Here is a 15,086-nt window from a genome sequence, read left to right as displayed (position 1 = left end):
GGAAGGAATTTAATTTCAAGATTCCATAGAATAAATAAAGGGACATATTTTTCGCCGAAACAAATAAAGGGACAGATGATTTAAGGCGGGGAACAGGAATATTATAAAACCCTAAATTATAAAACCCGGGGGAAAAAAAAAGGTGGCCAAGAATTTCGGCTCCGCTCGTCATTCTTAGTTATTTTTAATTCCAGTGCCTACTTATTGTCTCTCTCTCCCACAGTCTCCCTCTCTCTTTCTCCCTCTCTGTGAAAGTAGGTTTGAAGAAGATAACTCAGTGAATCCCAAGAAGCTGCATTTGCGGCCATTTCGCGCAATTCAAGCATCCGCTTACGGAAGTCCCCAAAATCTCTTATCTCTACCGAGTTATCTCCCTTGATCCGCTGCAATGGATTCTCGGGAGCCACCTCACTCATCGCCACCGTCCCGCTTACAACATCAACATTCATCAGCGCCACCAAACATTATGATACCTCCTGGTTCTTTCTCCTCCGCCATGCCCAACCCCATCCCTTCTTCCTTGATCAACCCCAATTCCTCGCCCATGCTGATGGCCCCTGCTACCGCCCGATTCCCCTTCACCACATTTGTATCACAATCCCGTTCTCCTCCTCCTCCTCCGCCTCCTCCGCCTCCATCGAAGCCTTCCGAACCTTTAAGCATCACTTCTCCCTACGAAGGCTCCTCCTCTGCGCTGAGGCCCTGCGGGTTGAGTTTTGATTGTCCGAAGAAGAAGAGAGGCCGGCCCAGGAAGTATTCGCCAGATGGTAGCATTGCTTTGGGTTTGGCTCCTACGCCTTTGTCTTCTTCTTCTGCCCCCGCTGATTTGAGTGCCACATCCGGGGAACCACCGGCTAAAAAGAGTAGGGGAAGGCCGCCGGGCTCTGGAAAGAAGCAACTGGATGCTCTTGGTATGTGTTATATGTATATTATTTGAGCGTTCGTTTTTTGCATCGTTCTTACATACTCCTCTTTGTAAATTGATTAAGAACCTGACCTGTTCTGACCATACCAGGAGTTGGCGGGACAGGCTTTACTCCACATGTAATCATGGTGAAAACTGGGGAGGTATGGTAAAAGAGCAGTTATACTGGTCGATTATTAGCCATTGCTCTCGCAAGAATTACCGTCTTTTATTTGCCAGCATTACTGCTAAACTCAGTTGCATACATTTCTTGGTATTCTTGCGAAATGTCAGCATCCCCATAACTGAAAGATGTGGTAATTACTGTCTGAAAGGGACCAACGTTAACGAATGGAGATGAGTTGAGTCGAAAGATTGGTAATTGGATATAGTGGTCCTGAACTCATGATGTCAAATTGGGAAAAATATCGCAACATATATTTTCTTTTTTTCTTTTTAAATTGTCAGGGGATATAAAGCGTAGATTTTTTTTTGTAGATTTTCAAAATTAAAAAAATACTGGAATTCATATGGAGCGATGACACTTTAAACAAGCATGATTGAAATTTTTTTGACTGTGACTTATAATTTGAACCTTTTTATTCTCTTAAATTTCCTATGATAGAAGAAACATTTTCAAGATTTTAGTCCCAACTAGGCATTCAAATGATATTAGAAAACTTATTTTTATTTCCGACTTGAAATTGTTGTATTAGAAAAGGTATCCTTTATTTGCACGTAAAATGGATTTTCACGGACATTCTAATGTTTTTGTATTTCAGCCAACAGTTAATCACTTCAAATTTCTGTGTTAGTATTACTGTCAATCAAGTTTGGGCCAGCTCAATTTATTGATCAATATTGATTATTTAAGACATGCAGAGGTTTGCTATGCTTTCTGGTGAGAGTATTGTACAGTTTAGATTAATAGATCTATGTTCACTGCTGTCATGTATTCGGATACACATTCCATTTTATGATATGTCTTTTGCCTTACTGTGAAATTGATTGATAATAGAATTAACACGCCAACAATCTTTACGTGGATTTGTTTCTTTTGAATGGTGAGGATATGGTCATACATAAGAAACATGATTTAAGATTGGTTTTCTGTAACCAATCATATTTTTCATGTGTGTTTAACATGTGTTTGTATGCGGAACAAATATATTATTCTAATAATGCCCACCTTTTAAGGTTCTACTGGGAGGCTCCACTTGGGGTTGCTCTTGTGACAAGTCTCCTCATTGTTATGCTCCGTTTTGTTTGCAGGACATTGCAGCAAAGATTATGTCCTTTTGTGAACAAGGGCCACGTTCAGTCTGTATTCTTTCTGCTAATGGTGCAGTCTGCAATGCCACCATTCGACAGTCAGCTACATCAGGTGGTACAATGTACTACGAGGTATATCTTATATTATTGCAGAAGGCATTAAGTATTCAATTACTCTTTACAATAAGGCATGCCATTGTCAGGCCAGGAAAAAAAAATGTTATGTATGCTATAAGAAAATGACCTAACGTGATTTTTTTTTTTTGGGGGGGGGGGGTGTTTGTAATGGGGTATTGTTTCCTTAGATATCCTTGGATTGATGGGAATCCAAGTCAACTATCTGAGGGGATTATTTATATATCTATTTTTATTGCATTGACATTGTAAAAATCGTTTGATGTAAAATGAAATGAATTAGACCTTTGCCAGTCTACATATTATTAAATCGCGCCATCCTTCTTGGGGCAAGAAATCTGAATATAATTAATTGCAATAATTAGCTGATTACTTACGGTGAACTAGTAACAGTAACAACAGGAATTTGAGAAGGAAGAGTTTTGTGATGGTGAAAGTGGTGTTTTTATAAGAGCATCTACGGAAGCAGTAACAGGTGAACTAAGTTTAGATATTGCATGAGGGGAGAAACATGGATTGTCTTGGTTTTTGTACCTAGAATCATGTCAAAGGCTTGTGGTTTTTGGTCTTAGATTGGAAGTGGGCAAATTGCTTGAGCAGTTGAGCACAATGTTGTCAGTCCTTGTGTTGTGAACAAGTCATCCTCTTTTTTAATTGTGTGTACTGTGCATTGCAACTATATGTAGAAGCTCCCTAATTTCTGTCCTGTAAGGCATTGGCCTTCCTGGGGTCTAAACAGAAAGAGGGAAAAAAAGAAAAACTCATCTGGGGATCACAAAAGAATTTATTGTATTGCACTGATTTAATTCTTATTTATGCTCTCCCCTCTTTGGTTAAATATTTCTTTTCCCATATAAGTATTCGGAATTTGTGATTTCCTTATTTGTCAACGATGTCATGTGATGCGTGTGTGAAATCTCCATTTCATCTTCGTTTTTTCATTCTGTTTCTCATGTTTTTCCTCACTTCCTCAACTGGCATGGGCATGTAGTTTAATAATGGGCTTAAATTCAATGATCACATCAGTAGTTTTTTCCTGGAGATGGGGGCAGCTAACCTAGTTTATTAGTCTCTTGAAATTGGCATTATATAAATACTTACAATGAGTTGAGATGCTGAATGTCTGAGATTTTTGAGATTGTTATGTTCTTAGATGCCTCTCCATTTGATGTCATTTCACTTTGCAGGGTCGATATGAGATTATATCTATATCAGGTTCTTTCAATCCATGCGAAGACGGTGGTTGTAGAACAGGTGGTTTGAGTGTCACTCTTGCAGCGGCTGATGGAAAAATTGTCGGTGGTAGTGTTTCTGGAATGCTAGTTGCAGCATCACCAATACAGGTATTATTCCCAGTGGCGGAAAAAACTTATTTGCATTCACCTTCATCAGCCCCCTCTGAGCTAAAAATTAGAATAACGTTTCGAGAGCGCATTATGTTTATAAAGGGGAGCTTGGGAACCAGGGAGTATTCTGTGTCTAATGCTTTGTTTTTCTGTGACTGTTTTAATTATTATTAACAGGTGATTGTGGGCAGCTTTATTGTGGAGGGGAAGAAAAAGTCGAGCTCAAAAAAGGAGATATCTGGGCCCTCCTCAGCAGCAACGCCCCCGGGAACTCAAATGCTAAATTTTGGTGCTTCATCTGTGACTCCAACCAGTGCTGCCTCTCAGGGAGTTTCAGGGGATTCTTCTGATGACCACAACGACAGTCCATCGCAGAGGGGATCTGGGTCTGGCACTGGGTCTGGGACTGAGCCTGGCCTCTATAGTAGTGTTAGCCAGCCCATTCATAATACGCAATGGAATCATCAACTATGGACCGGCCAAAATCCACAACGATGATGGCTTTTTCTATTTATTTATTTATTTTAGATTTAAGCTTAACAGTGCAGAAGCAGGGTAATTGCGTGATGATTGTTCGCGGCAGTGGAAAGCATTAACATGCGTCGAAGACAGAATTCACAATATAGTCTGTCTTAAGCTCTGTCTGTTTTTCTTGCTATATGCTTTTTTAAAAGTCAGCTCAATCCATGTCGAAAATAGAAAAAGAAAAGTCAGTTTAGTAGGATTTTTTAGCTCCTAATCGAAACATCGCTAGCAAAGATAAGAATCTTTGCTCGAGGCTTGGGCTGCATTTTAAAATTTCCTTGATGCGGCTTAGGTCCAACTTCAGAAGTGTCGGTTAAGTACGTTCTATCATCATCACATCCTCTGTAGTCTGCACTATTCAAAGTGAGTTTTTTTTTTTTTTTTTTATTCGTAGGTTATAGAAAAGTGAAGAATATTTTGCCTCAAAATTCATTTAATTGTAAAAATTGGCGCGTGTATAAGAAAGCGTTTTCATTCTCTGAACCTGGAGGTGATCTTTTGGTATGTGTAGTGTCGAATTAAGCCATAAGCCTCCTCAGGGCTGTCTCCCACATAACTTGGAAGAGGCAATCCGAGGGCAAAGATCCCCTCCTCCTCAATCTCTTTCTTTGGACTTGCAATTGTAAGGATGACACAGAGCACTGGGCAGCAATGCTTAGAGAAGGAGCGTGAAAGACAATTAAACTTAGCGTAGTCGCCAATTTATGATGTGGCCTCGTGCATGAGATTGCGGAGCTAATCACGCTTTCTGCGGAAAACTGAAACTCCACCACTTGCATTGCGAAATATTCAATCACAAATATCAAACATTCGACGTGGAGGGAAAGGATTTGAGTTTGGATTGGCCTAATTCTGGTGTAGTGACAATATGACCCGATTTTGGTCTGAGAATGACACAGAGGTTGATCAGATTATAAGCAAAGCCATATATAATTAAAAGGGTTTCTAGGGGGTGCTTATAATCTTATCAAGTGGCAACATGATGAGAAGGTTGGCACGTCGCGGTAGGAAGAGTAGGACAGTGTTAAGAGCGTACAATTCCTTACTCGTTTGTTTAGTTTTACGCATTTCACATTCATCCCAATCACATCCTCCTAGCTACTCGCACGCCTCATGCATTCAACTCTTTATACGCGTTTTAACATTCCCATTCACACTTTCTTTAATTTATCTATCTATACTTGTTCCTCATTCCGTACAGCTCTATTCCATTCACACGCTATCCATTTTAAAATTTAGTTGAGATGGCTTTCAAATGTTCGCTAGAGTTAAAAGTGGGGTTCAAACTCAGAGATACTCACAAAATACTAACAAATTATTGACAGATAAGGCCTCTCTTGATTTTGGGGAAAAAAAAAACAAATATTAATATTATTTAATCTTTAATAGCCCTCTAAAATCTAAATGCATAAAACGACGCCCACTTATAATCTAATGCCGTTGAGGAGACAAGAGATGTTGACGTTAATGCGGTTTGTACTTAGCTTGGCATGCGATGCGGAATTGCCCCTGCGAGCTGCCAAACAAGCATATGACTGTTCTCTGATTTTGACCCTCCCAGACTACACTTGTTTCTGGAGTCTTGGACGGCCACGCCCCAACCTTCCTTCCCCCACGCGCCCTTCCCGCTCCCTGATGTTCACGGCCCAACCACTACATCACGCGCTTCCTATTCATATCTCATTACTAGTAGTCCAACGGCTACTTTCTTCTAAGCAAGCGCCAGCACAATTTGACACACCGCCTCTCTCTCTCTTACCGGTTAGTTGGCCTATTCAACATCAATATCAGGATCACCACCTCTCCCTCCATTCATAAAACACCTCCTTCCTCCCAATACTTTTCTTCCTAGTTCTCCCACCGAACCCCACACCTTCCTTATGGATTGCTTGGTGTTGCCGGTGACGTTGATCAGACGGCGCTCCACTAGTTCCCGCCTCGGCTATAGGCCCCTCGCTCACGACGGCTTCGACGAACCCGACGGTCCCGTGACGGTTGTTGTCGGAAAAGAGAAGAGGGTCTTTCTGGTTGAACAGTTTGTGTTGCAGGAATACCCGTTTCGGCTTTTGATGGAGACGGTGACGAAAGGGAAGGTACGGGATTTGCGAGGAGGGGTGATCTTTGTGGACGTGGACGCCATTTTGTTCGAGCACATGTTGTGGCTCTTGCACAATGATTCTTCATCTCTGCTCAACCTCAACCTGAAGGAGATAATTGACTTCTATGCTCAGGAGGATTGTTAAGAGTAAGTCCGTCGGCCGGAAACAGAGGTACTCTGTTTTACATCTGAGAATGAGAGTGCCTCCCTGATTGTGAGAGGCAACGATTTGTTATACTTGTATACATCGTGGCCTGTTTCTTCTGAATAAGCCTGATCTATTGTCTGATCTCCAAACAATGACAACAACAAAAGAGGAAGATAATGATATCGAGTAATAGATGTTATGTAGTTGCTGTTTAATTATGTAATTGACATCCATGTGATTCTACAAGTTCTGCCACACATCCTTTGCGTCGACTTGTTGAGAGCAATTTTAGATAATATCAGGCGTCTAATTGAATTCTCAACCGTAAATGTTGGGGAGGATTCGGTTTCAGATTTTGTTTGAACTCAATCCCGTCCATTTTCAGCCCAGCTAATGGTTGGCCGAATAAACAAGCAGCTAAATAAATTAAGACTAATCCAATCAAAACCGACATCTTAGTTGAATTATTCAAAGTTAATTTTGATTATTTACTCTGTGGAATGAATTTGTCTTCGTTTTTTTTTTTTTTGGATGGGTCCTCACTCCATACACAGTCCAAAAAGGGCCCAAATCTTAATGGGTAAGATATCCCACTCAACATGGCATTACTTAAGATAAGTTGAATCAAACGCCCTGATCTTGATTTGGATTAGACTTGAACTGAGATACTGAAAATCGGACTGGCTTCTGAACCAGTCAAATCACTAAATATTTATGACAACAAAATATTCATATACATAATTTTTTTAAATAACACACATAACTGGGTTAACCACAAAACCGATCGGGTTAATAGAATTTTTACTAGGTTGACATTGTTATGCCAGGTCACCACGGGTCAACCCATTTGCTGTTTTTTTCCCCTACCAATTCGGCCAGTTAGGTGACTAGTTGGCTTGTTTTCAGTCTAATCTGATTTATAATACTATGGCTTGAACCTCCTTCTAAAATTTTTGTTAAATATATATATTGCATGTTATCTAACAACTTACAATTAAAGTATTCTTTAATCAAACTTTATTCTTTAATCACGTCCGCTTACACTTAGCACATAATGGGTTTGGAGCTATACATGTAACTTGAGATAATTATCTTTTAAAGAATTCCTTAAAAATAGTATTTTCTTTAAAAAAAGAAATCTTAAAAACTTGTCCAAAATTGGTGATTAAATCACGGGCTTGTACAAAATTGCCGGGAGCAAGATTAGTTATTAAATCATGGACTACCTGAAAACATATGATTAGAGCTGGATGGGTGAAGTGGAATTTGTAGGGTGACCAGATCATATTACTCCTCCGATCCTTAATATAAGACCTATTTAACTAATTTGATTAGATTAAGGAAGTTAGGTAAGTTACTTAATTATAAAAAAAGTGATACATTTTTCCTAAAACACCATAATTATCTTTCTTAATATCTCTTCTCCCTCTTCTATTTAATTATGGTTGAGGGAGTATTGGTAGGAGTAATTTAGAGAAAATTGATAAATATGAGAAATGAGTCATATATTTAGAACCAAAACCAACTCAAGAATTGGGTCCTATATTTAGGACCGGATGAGTATATGGCCTATGAGTCTGAATGGACTTGGGCCTATATTTTGGGATATTGGGCTTGCTTCTAGAAGGACTGTCCGAACCTTGTCTCCTCGATGCCTTGTTCCAATACAATACAATCATTCTCAACTTGAATTTACCAATCGACCCCGAGAATGTTCCTGGGGCCTGATCGATACAGAGCGGAAACAAACCATAGAATGGCGAGGAAAAAACTTCTCTTTTTCCTTAACCTCTTTTATTACTCTTTTCATCTACCAAATAATAAATTAAGGTTCAAATTCTTTATTAGAAAAAGTATTTATATTTAGTACTAACTAATACCCCAAACAAAAGAATACTCCTTCCGTCCCTTATTATAAGATCCTTTCAACTAAATTGTGCAGTTTAAGAAAGCAGTTAAAATTAGTTAAAAGCAATTAATATGTAACAAATATAAATTTTTTTCTAAATATACCTCTATATATAAATGGGTAAATGTGAGAGACTAATAGTGAGATAAATGAAGAAAAAAATACATTAAACGCATTAAATTAGGGATAAAATCGGTAATAATGTATTAAATGTTTAGACAAATTTAAAGAGGATCTTATAAAAAGGGACAAATCTATCAAAAAATTAGATCTTACAATAAGGGACGGGGGGAGTATTGTGATTGCCTCAAGAGATTGTTGTTTAACTTGAGCAGCATGACATCCCAGGAGTTTCAAGGGAAGGAGAACCGAATCCATGCTTCGGTGCTGGCCATGACGGCATGAAGCTTACTAATTTTAATTTCTAATCCATTTCACAGCTCTTGCATCTTCAAATCTTCCTAAAGGCACGTCGGGACGCTGTTCAGTAGGAATTATATTAATGCCAAAAAGAAAGGCATGAGTTAATTTGTGGAAAATACGTACTCATGCTTATTAAAACCAATTTTTACTTCTTATTTCTATAATCATTTCATGATAGCTCAATTAAACAAATCATATGAGCATAGATAACAAATGGTGATAAAAAATTATGGACACCATATCTTAATTTAAAATTTTTGTCCTGCCATGCACAGTTACCTGCCTGCCAGAGATAACTTTATTCTGAGCTGACAAGTACTAAATGTAGGTATATCTCTGAACAGAGATTTCAATTTTTTTTTCTCTAAAGCGTAGGTATTCTCCTATTCGAGACAATCCTATTCGAAGCACTGTCAGGCGCTGAATGTGGGAACCTTTCCTAGAGAGGATTCAAATATTGACTGTCACGTTGTCAGGGACTAGCCCCTTCTACTAGACTTAACTCTCGTTAGTAGGTTTCAAAAATTTTAATATTTGAGTTTATGAGGTTTTTTATTAAGCCCAGTTTTATCCAACATACATCGGCCCAAATGCACTTTCACTTTAATAGTAAACTCCGTGGTACTTGGACATCATTGTCACTTCGGCCCGATCATGCAACAATGACAACGCCACCATAAAAAAGAGTGTCCACCAAAACGTGGTTATGCTTAATTAATCACTCGATGTGGGATGCATTATTAATTAAATAGGACACACAGCCATGATTTGATATCCAAAAAGAAGAAAAAGAAAATCAATAGAGCTATAGTAGTATTATATTATCCAGATAAAGAAGTTGACAGCCTAAAAATCAACATAAAATGATATTATATGCTGCACAAAACGACGACTTGGTCAGTTCTGTTGTCATTTAATTAAGTTTCATGATCATAATTAACTCTAATCAGTATTAATCAACCATGGCGGTATTGTATGTATATGTGTATTCATACATATAGGTATACCCACTGTCCACACACAAATATGTTGGTGGAATCTTTATTCGCCACCTTTGCTGGCATTAACATTATATGGTTTTAAAATATTTGAATATATTCCTTGAGATTGTTAATTCCTTGGGGGCAGTTTAGGTGGTGTGTGTGTGTATCCAGATACTTTGTCTCGCAGTGAAATGATTCTATTCGGTTCAATAATTTTGATCTGTAGGAAAATAGGAAAACACACACAAGAGATTTCTCACAATATATATGCATGATCAATATGATCACCGTCTTGTGTGAAAAGAAGTTAATTTAAATGTTCATTATATCTCAAAAAGGGTCGACGATTGTTTTCATTTTTTTTGTGAAAAAAAAAAGTTCAGGGCTTGAAAAGTCTCTACTTATTCACTAAAAAAAGTCTTTATACCTAACCAAAAAGGGTTCGGTTTGTTATGTCCATGAACTATATATTTCCGAGAATTTAAAGCATTATAAGATCGGTATGGGGACGGTATATACAGGAGATAATTTATGATTGCATCTGCCTGGAACCCATATATTGAGATGCTTTCTAGTTGTTAAATGGGATAATCCACTTAGCCTAGCTTATATTTCCCCTGTTCGTTTTTTAAAGATACATATAAAATCACGCAGATATATAATATGACTAAAATTATCACCAAAAAAAAAACATGACTAGAACTACTTAAATCCAATAAATATGTTAAAAGTGTAAATTTAAAAAAACAACAGATTTATGCTAGTCATTCAGGTAATTAACTATCACCTGATGGATGTTAATTAATTTCGAGGAATTCCAAGATACAGAGAAACAGTACCATGAATTTAATTTCATTGTTAACATTAAATAAATGAGCATGACAAGAGCATACCACTTTGGTCTTTATTATTTGTTATTTGTAGAAATTTTCTACATATCAAGAAAAGACTTAAATAGATAAAATCTTCCACTTTTGTCCTTATTAAGGAGAGCATTAAATGTTAGTATATTTTCTTTTACTCATTCCCTCTCTCTTTGCCTTTACTGTAATTAATAGAGGTAGAATTGAAAACGAACCATTAAAAAGGATACAAATGACAAATAAAAGGGACCAAAATTCTCTCCTACAAGTAACAAATAATAAGTGATAGTAAAAAGAAGATTTGACAAGGCTAAATCAAAGAAATGCATGATATATATATATATATATATATATATGTGGTGTGATAAGGAGGAGTATGTCTCTATTATAAATACAGGGCTTACTGTTAATGGATATAATTTGATACTCCTTCTATCCTTAATATAAGACCTATTTAACTAATTTGATTAGATTAAGGAAGCTAGATAAGTTAGTTTATTATAAGAAGTATGACATTTTTTTTCTAAAACACCATAATCATTTTCCTTAATATCTCCTTTCCCTCTTCCACTTGATTATGGTTAAGAGAGTATCTATAAGGGTAATTTAGAAAAACTGATAAATATAAAAAATATGTCTTATATTTAGAATCAAAATTAGTACAACAATTAGGCTTTATATTAAGGACCAAAAGAGTACTAAATATAAGATCTTGATTTATTTTGTTTTTCTCATATAATATATTTTACATATTATCTTCATTAATGTCATAACTATTCTCACTTTCATTGTTTCTCACATTTAATACCCTCTTATATAATAATAATAAATAACCAACTTAATTATTATTTTTTTTAATTTTTGAAAATCAGTTAGTTGGGTTTTATATTTAAAAATTGGAGGAGTATATCGTCATTTTCCCCCGTCTGAAAGAGGCTAACAAGGAGCAACTGGCTTGGAATTAAAATCAAAACCAAATCAAATACGCCATTACAATTACCGCGGCGCTCATAGAGTGAGAGGCAACATTGGACTGTTGGAGTGTTGGTGGCAAACCTCTGGGATATTATTGGCAGCATATTCCCATTCTTGAAAGCAAATTATCAAGTGCTCTATGGAATCAAATTCAAATTATTCTCTGCGTTTGGATAATGAAGTGGCAATTAGGAATTAATATTGTGTAATCAAAAGCATGGTAAGGCTTCAGCTTCCCTATTGGGTGAAATAAAGGTCAGAACTTCGACATCAGAATTTTTCATAGACAAAATTATATGTAGTGGAGAATATTGCAAAGTCAGCTCACATTACAATACTTAATCTTAATTATAGCCGCCGTTAACCTCTCTAGCTAGCCATACCTGACCTAACCCCACACACTTTGGGCTAAATATATAATCGCCCTTTCCCTCACTTGCTTCACACATATATTCAAATATAGGTCGATCTAATTTATACTGTTTCAAGCCACCGAAAATCATTCAGATAAACCAACTTATCGTAATTTTAAATATAGAGTTATGTCTCCAGTGTCACTACATAATTCATTTCAGATTCGTTCACCACTCTATCTACAGATGACAGATATTTTTATGTATGTGTTTGGAGTCTGATCATGAGCAGATTAATTAACAGAATAATTCAACCAAATACCAACATTCTACTAGCTAATTAATAAGCAAACTGGACTACCAATAGAAGTTCGATAATTGATTCTGACCTGACGCTTTCCAAACAACATATTAATTTGACCTTGATTATCATAATTCAGTGTTTATTAGCTAGCACTGAACAGATATTGCTTCGTGGACAGGTGTGTGTTATATATATATAGCCACCAAAGAAAAAATGATGGGGTAGCTTAGCATTCAGCAGGAGATGTGTGTATATGATGTGTTTTGTGTGTGGCTCTAAAGATTTTTAAACAAGGTGTTATATTATTCCATTTTCGTTTCCTCGGACCTCTAAATATATGTATTCGGAAGAGAGCCAGCATATCAGCATCCCTGTTAATGGAAGAATTACTAGTTTGATGAAGAAGATATATATAGGCTGAAATAAACCCTTTTGCCAGTTCATATTCGTTTTCACTGTTTTATATATATATGGGACTCATAATAAAAGAACCCAGAAAAGGACCACACTCAGTTCTAAAATCCCTACACAAATATATACATATATATGTAGACACACACTTAACATAAACACATTTAATTATATAACCCATTATAATAACCTAGTGAAACTAGACCTTTCATGTCATCGTGAAGAAGGGGGAAATTATATTAGATTGTACTATTATATATAGAGAACAGAAACTTGTACTCCTGTAATGAATATGAAATGGGTAAGATAAACGAGGGGAAATCTAAGGAATCAAATAAAAATGGGTAACTTGCTACTCGTTATACTAATTATATTGAGGCTTTATGGCTATCAACAACTATAAGGAGTTGTTTAAAACGTGCAGCTAGCACTAGTGATCTGATGTGTGTGATGCGGGCAAAGCTGCAAGTACGCCTAAATTAAATCCTTAAACACCAATTTTAGAAGAAGAAACCCATTAGCAAATTAAACATGAGTAATAGCAGAGTTACAGGATGATAAACCCAAAAAAAAAACCAATGAGGAGAGACACTAATTAAGTAGAAGTACAAGTGTACAATGTAACTCAAACGCACCCGACGGACAAGTGAACTACATCAACAGCACAAGCACATATAAAGTGGAAAATAAAGACGAGAGGAAGATAGGGAGAAGGAGGAGGAGGAAGAAGAAGAAACACGGAGAAAGCTAAGGTCATATCTAAATCATAGCCCATGAATTTTCTGACCTCTTGAGCTATATAAAGGTATATATACGCATCCAATGCAGTTGGCCATTGCTTCAAGGAGACCAATTTGAGGTACGTATAAGATGAGAGAACTGTGTTGAGGTGAATTGAGGTTTGACCCGTGGATGAATTGGAGGTCAAAATGGAGGACGAGGGGCTGCGTTGCCGGCCCAGCCTTCCACGGGAACCTGCATATTAAGGGGCAAATTGAAGAAGGGTAGACCGGAGGATGGGTCCGAGAAAGTCGCCGCCGCCGCCGATCCTTGAGAAGCAGCCGCAGGTGGTTGCATCTGGAGTTGCTCCTCCTGCTCATCCAGCGGCAACCTCTCATACGCCACGTTCGTAAACGAAGACGCGATCACCATGACCGGTCCTGCTGCCATCAACTCTCCCACCACGCATCCTCCCACAACTTGCCCTTGCCCTCCCGCCAAGTACACAGTCAGGCTCGTCGCACCTGGCGGGGCCGGCGGTGGCAGGAACGACCCCGACAGTGACAATATCTCGAACCTTCCGTGAAGGGTGACCACGGCTCCTGCGGCAGCCGGCTGCCTCAAGGTCACATTGGTGACGGTGCCACTGCCGCTCAGAATACAGATCCCACGCTGTCGGCGACGTGCGTAGGTGGCGACGGAGTCAAAGACATCAGAGCCACTGGCGACTTCTAGAATATGAGCGCGGAGGGTGTTGGCGCTTTCTCTGGTGATGATGACGGGTGGTTTCGGCTTGTTCTTTGAACCAGGAGGACGGCCCCGTGGACGGCGAGCGACGATGTCGCCGGGACCTCCGGAGGCTGAGGCGAGCTCGAGGCCTTGGTGGGGACCATCTTCGGAAGAAAAGGGGGCAGCCCGATTGCCATCTTCTTCGGAATCGGGTTGGTGGGACTGCTGCTGAAGGTGCAAGTCGGGTCTGTGAAGATTTTGAACAAAGCGAGCAGTGCCTAAATCCAGACCAGCCATATACACATCAAAGAGGGAGACAGAAAAATTATTACAAGAAAATGAAAACAAGGGGGAATAATTAATTTTATTACGGATATATTAAATTCTATCTAGGATTAAGAAGGAGCAGTGTTTTTAAAAAAGAAGGATATAAAACCGATCTGAGCCGCTTTTGTTTATTTTAAGAGGAGTGGGAAAATTTTATGCGAAGAAAATGAGGAAGAAAGGAAAGCGAGAGAGGAAGGAGAGAGAAGGGAGGGGTGGGGGAAGTTGAAGAAGGTTGGAACTGAAAAAGAGACGAAGATTTAAGAAAAGATATAAAACAAGAACACAGGAGTGGCGGAGGATGGAGTGCAGAGAAAGAAAAGGAAGAAGAAGGTCAGACTCAGAGAGAGAAGGGAAGGGAATGGAAGGGGGGAGCGAGAGAGAATTAGAGAAGAGAAGACGGAGACAAATGACTCTGCGCTCTCTCTTTTTTTTTTTTTATGCAGCCAAAAGCTTTAGATAAGAGCACATTAAATAATGATTAGTTCTCGTTAACCAAGCATATTTATTATAATTATCGCCAAAATCTCTACCCCTTCCTCTTCCTACTTTTCCATCCCATCCTTAATCCAACAATCATAATTATAACCATTGTGTTCATTTTGTGCTTCAAAGTAGTATGACCTAATTATACAAATCAGCTAGACCTATCCGTTAAATTTAT

General features: G+C 38.1%; 3 protein-coding genes across 3 annotated transcripts; 2 read left to right on the top strand and 1 right to left on the bottom strand.

The window, feature by feature from the left end:
• The first annotated feature begins 232 nt into the window (after positions 1 to 232).
• Positions 233 to 4,296, top strand: LOC114722399 (AT-hook motif nuclear-localized protein 13-like). Its single transcript, XM_028908432.1, has 5 exons — positions 233 to 911; positions 1,016 to 1,068; positions 2,177 to 2,308; positions 3,499 to 3,654; positions 3,835 to 4,296. Exons 1-5 carry the CDS (start codon positions 389 to 391, stop codon positions 4,153 to 4,155), a joined length of 1,185 nt encoding a protein of 394 aa, XP_028764265.1. The 5' UTR covers positions 233 to 388; the 3' UTR covers positions 4,156 to 4,296.
• Positions 4,297 to 5,945: 1,649 nt separating this feature from the next.
• On the top strand, positions 5,946 to 6,757 carry LOC114722420 (uncharacterized). The gene has a single exon (XM_028908454.1). The coding sequence runs from the start codon at positions 6,063 to 6,065 to the stop codon at positions 6,423 to 6,425; it is 363 nt and encodes a 120-aa protein (XP_028764287.1). The 5' UTR covers positions 5,946 to 6,062; the 3' UTR covers positions 6,426 to 6,757.
• Positions 6,758 to 13,151: 6,394 nt separating this feature from the next.
• LOC114722393 (AT-hook motif nuclear-localized protein 23-like) lies at positions 13,152 to 14,793 on the bottom strand. The gene has a single exon (XM_028908422.1). It carries the CDS (start codon positions 14,393 to 14,395, stop codon positions 13,574 to 13,576), a length of 822 nt encoding a protein of 273 aa, XP_028764255.1. The 5' UTR covers positions 14,396 to 14,793; the 3' UTR covers positions 13,152 to 13,573.
• Between the last annotated feature and the right edge of the window lie 293 nt (positions 14,794 to 15,086).

The sequence above is a fragment of the Neltuma alba genome, unplaced genomic scaffold, assembly GCF_004799145.2.
Source record: "Neltuma alba isolate B1F8T4 unplaced genomic scaffold, ASM479914v2 tig00012092_pilon, whole genome shotgun sequence".
NCBI classification, from domain to species: Eukaryota; Viridiplantae; Streptophyta; class Magnoliopsida; order Fabales; family Fabaceae; genus Neltuma; species Neltuma alba.
The sequence above is the reverse complement of the archived record's forward strand: the minus strand, read 5'-3'. Positions and strand labels throughout refer to the sequence as shown.

Excerpts from the sequence above, each read along its gene's own strand:
- LOC114722399 (XM_028908432.1), top strand. The coding sequence starts at position 389 with ATGGATTCTCGGGAGCCACCTCACTCATCGCCACCGTCCCGCTTACAA. Across the intron at positions 912-1,015 it reads GAAGCAACTGGATGCTCTTG|GAGTTGGCGGGACAGGCTTT; the intron begins GTATGTGTTATA and ends TGACCATACCAG. Across the intron at positions 3,655-3,834 it reads TTGCAGCATCACCAATACAG|GTGATTGTGGGCAGCTTTAT; the intron begins GTATTATTCCCA and ends TATTATTAACAG.
- LOC114722420 (XM_028908454.1), top strand. The coding sequence starts at position 6,063 with ATGGATTGCTTGGTGTTGCCGGTGACGTTGATCAGACGGCGCTCCACT.
- LOC114722393 (XM_028908422.1), bottom strand. The coding sequence starts at position 14,395 with ATGGCTGGTCTGGATTTAGGCACTGCTCGCTTTGTTCAAAATCTTCAC.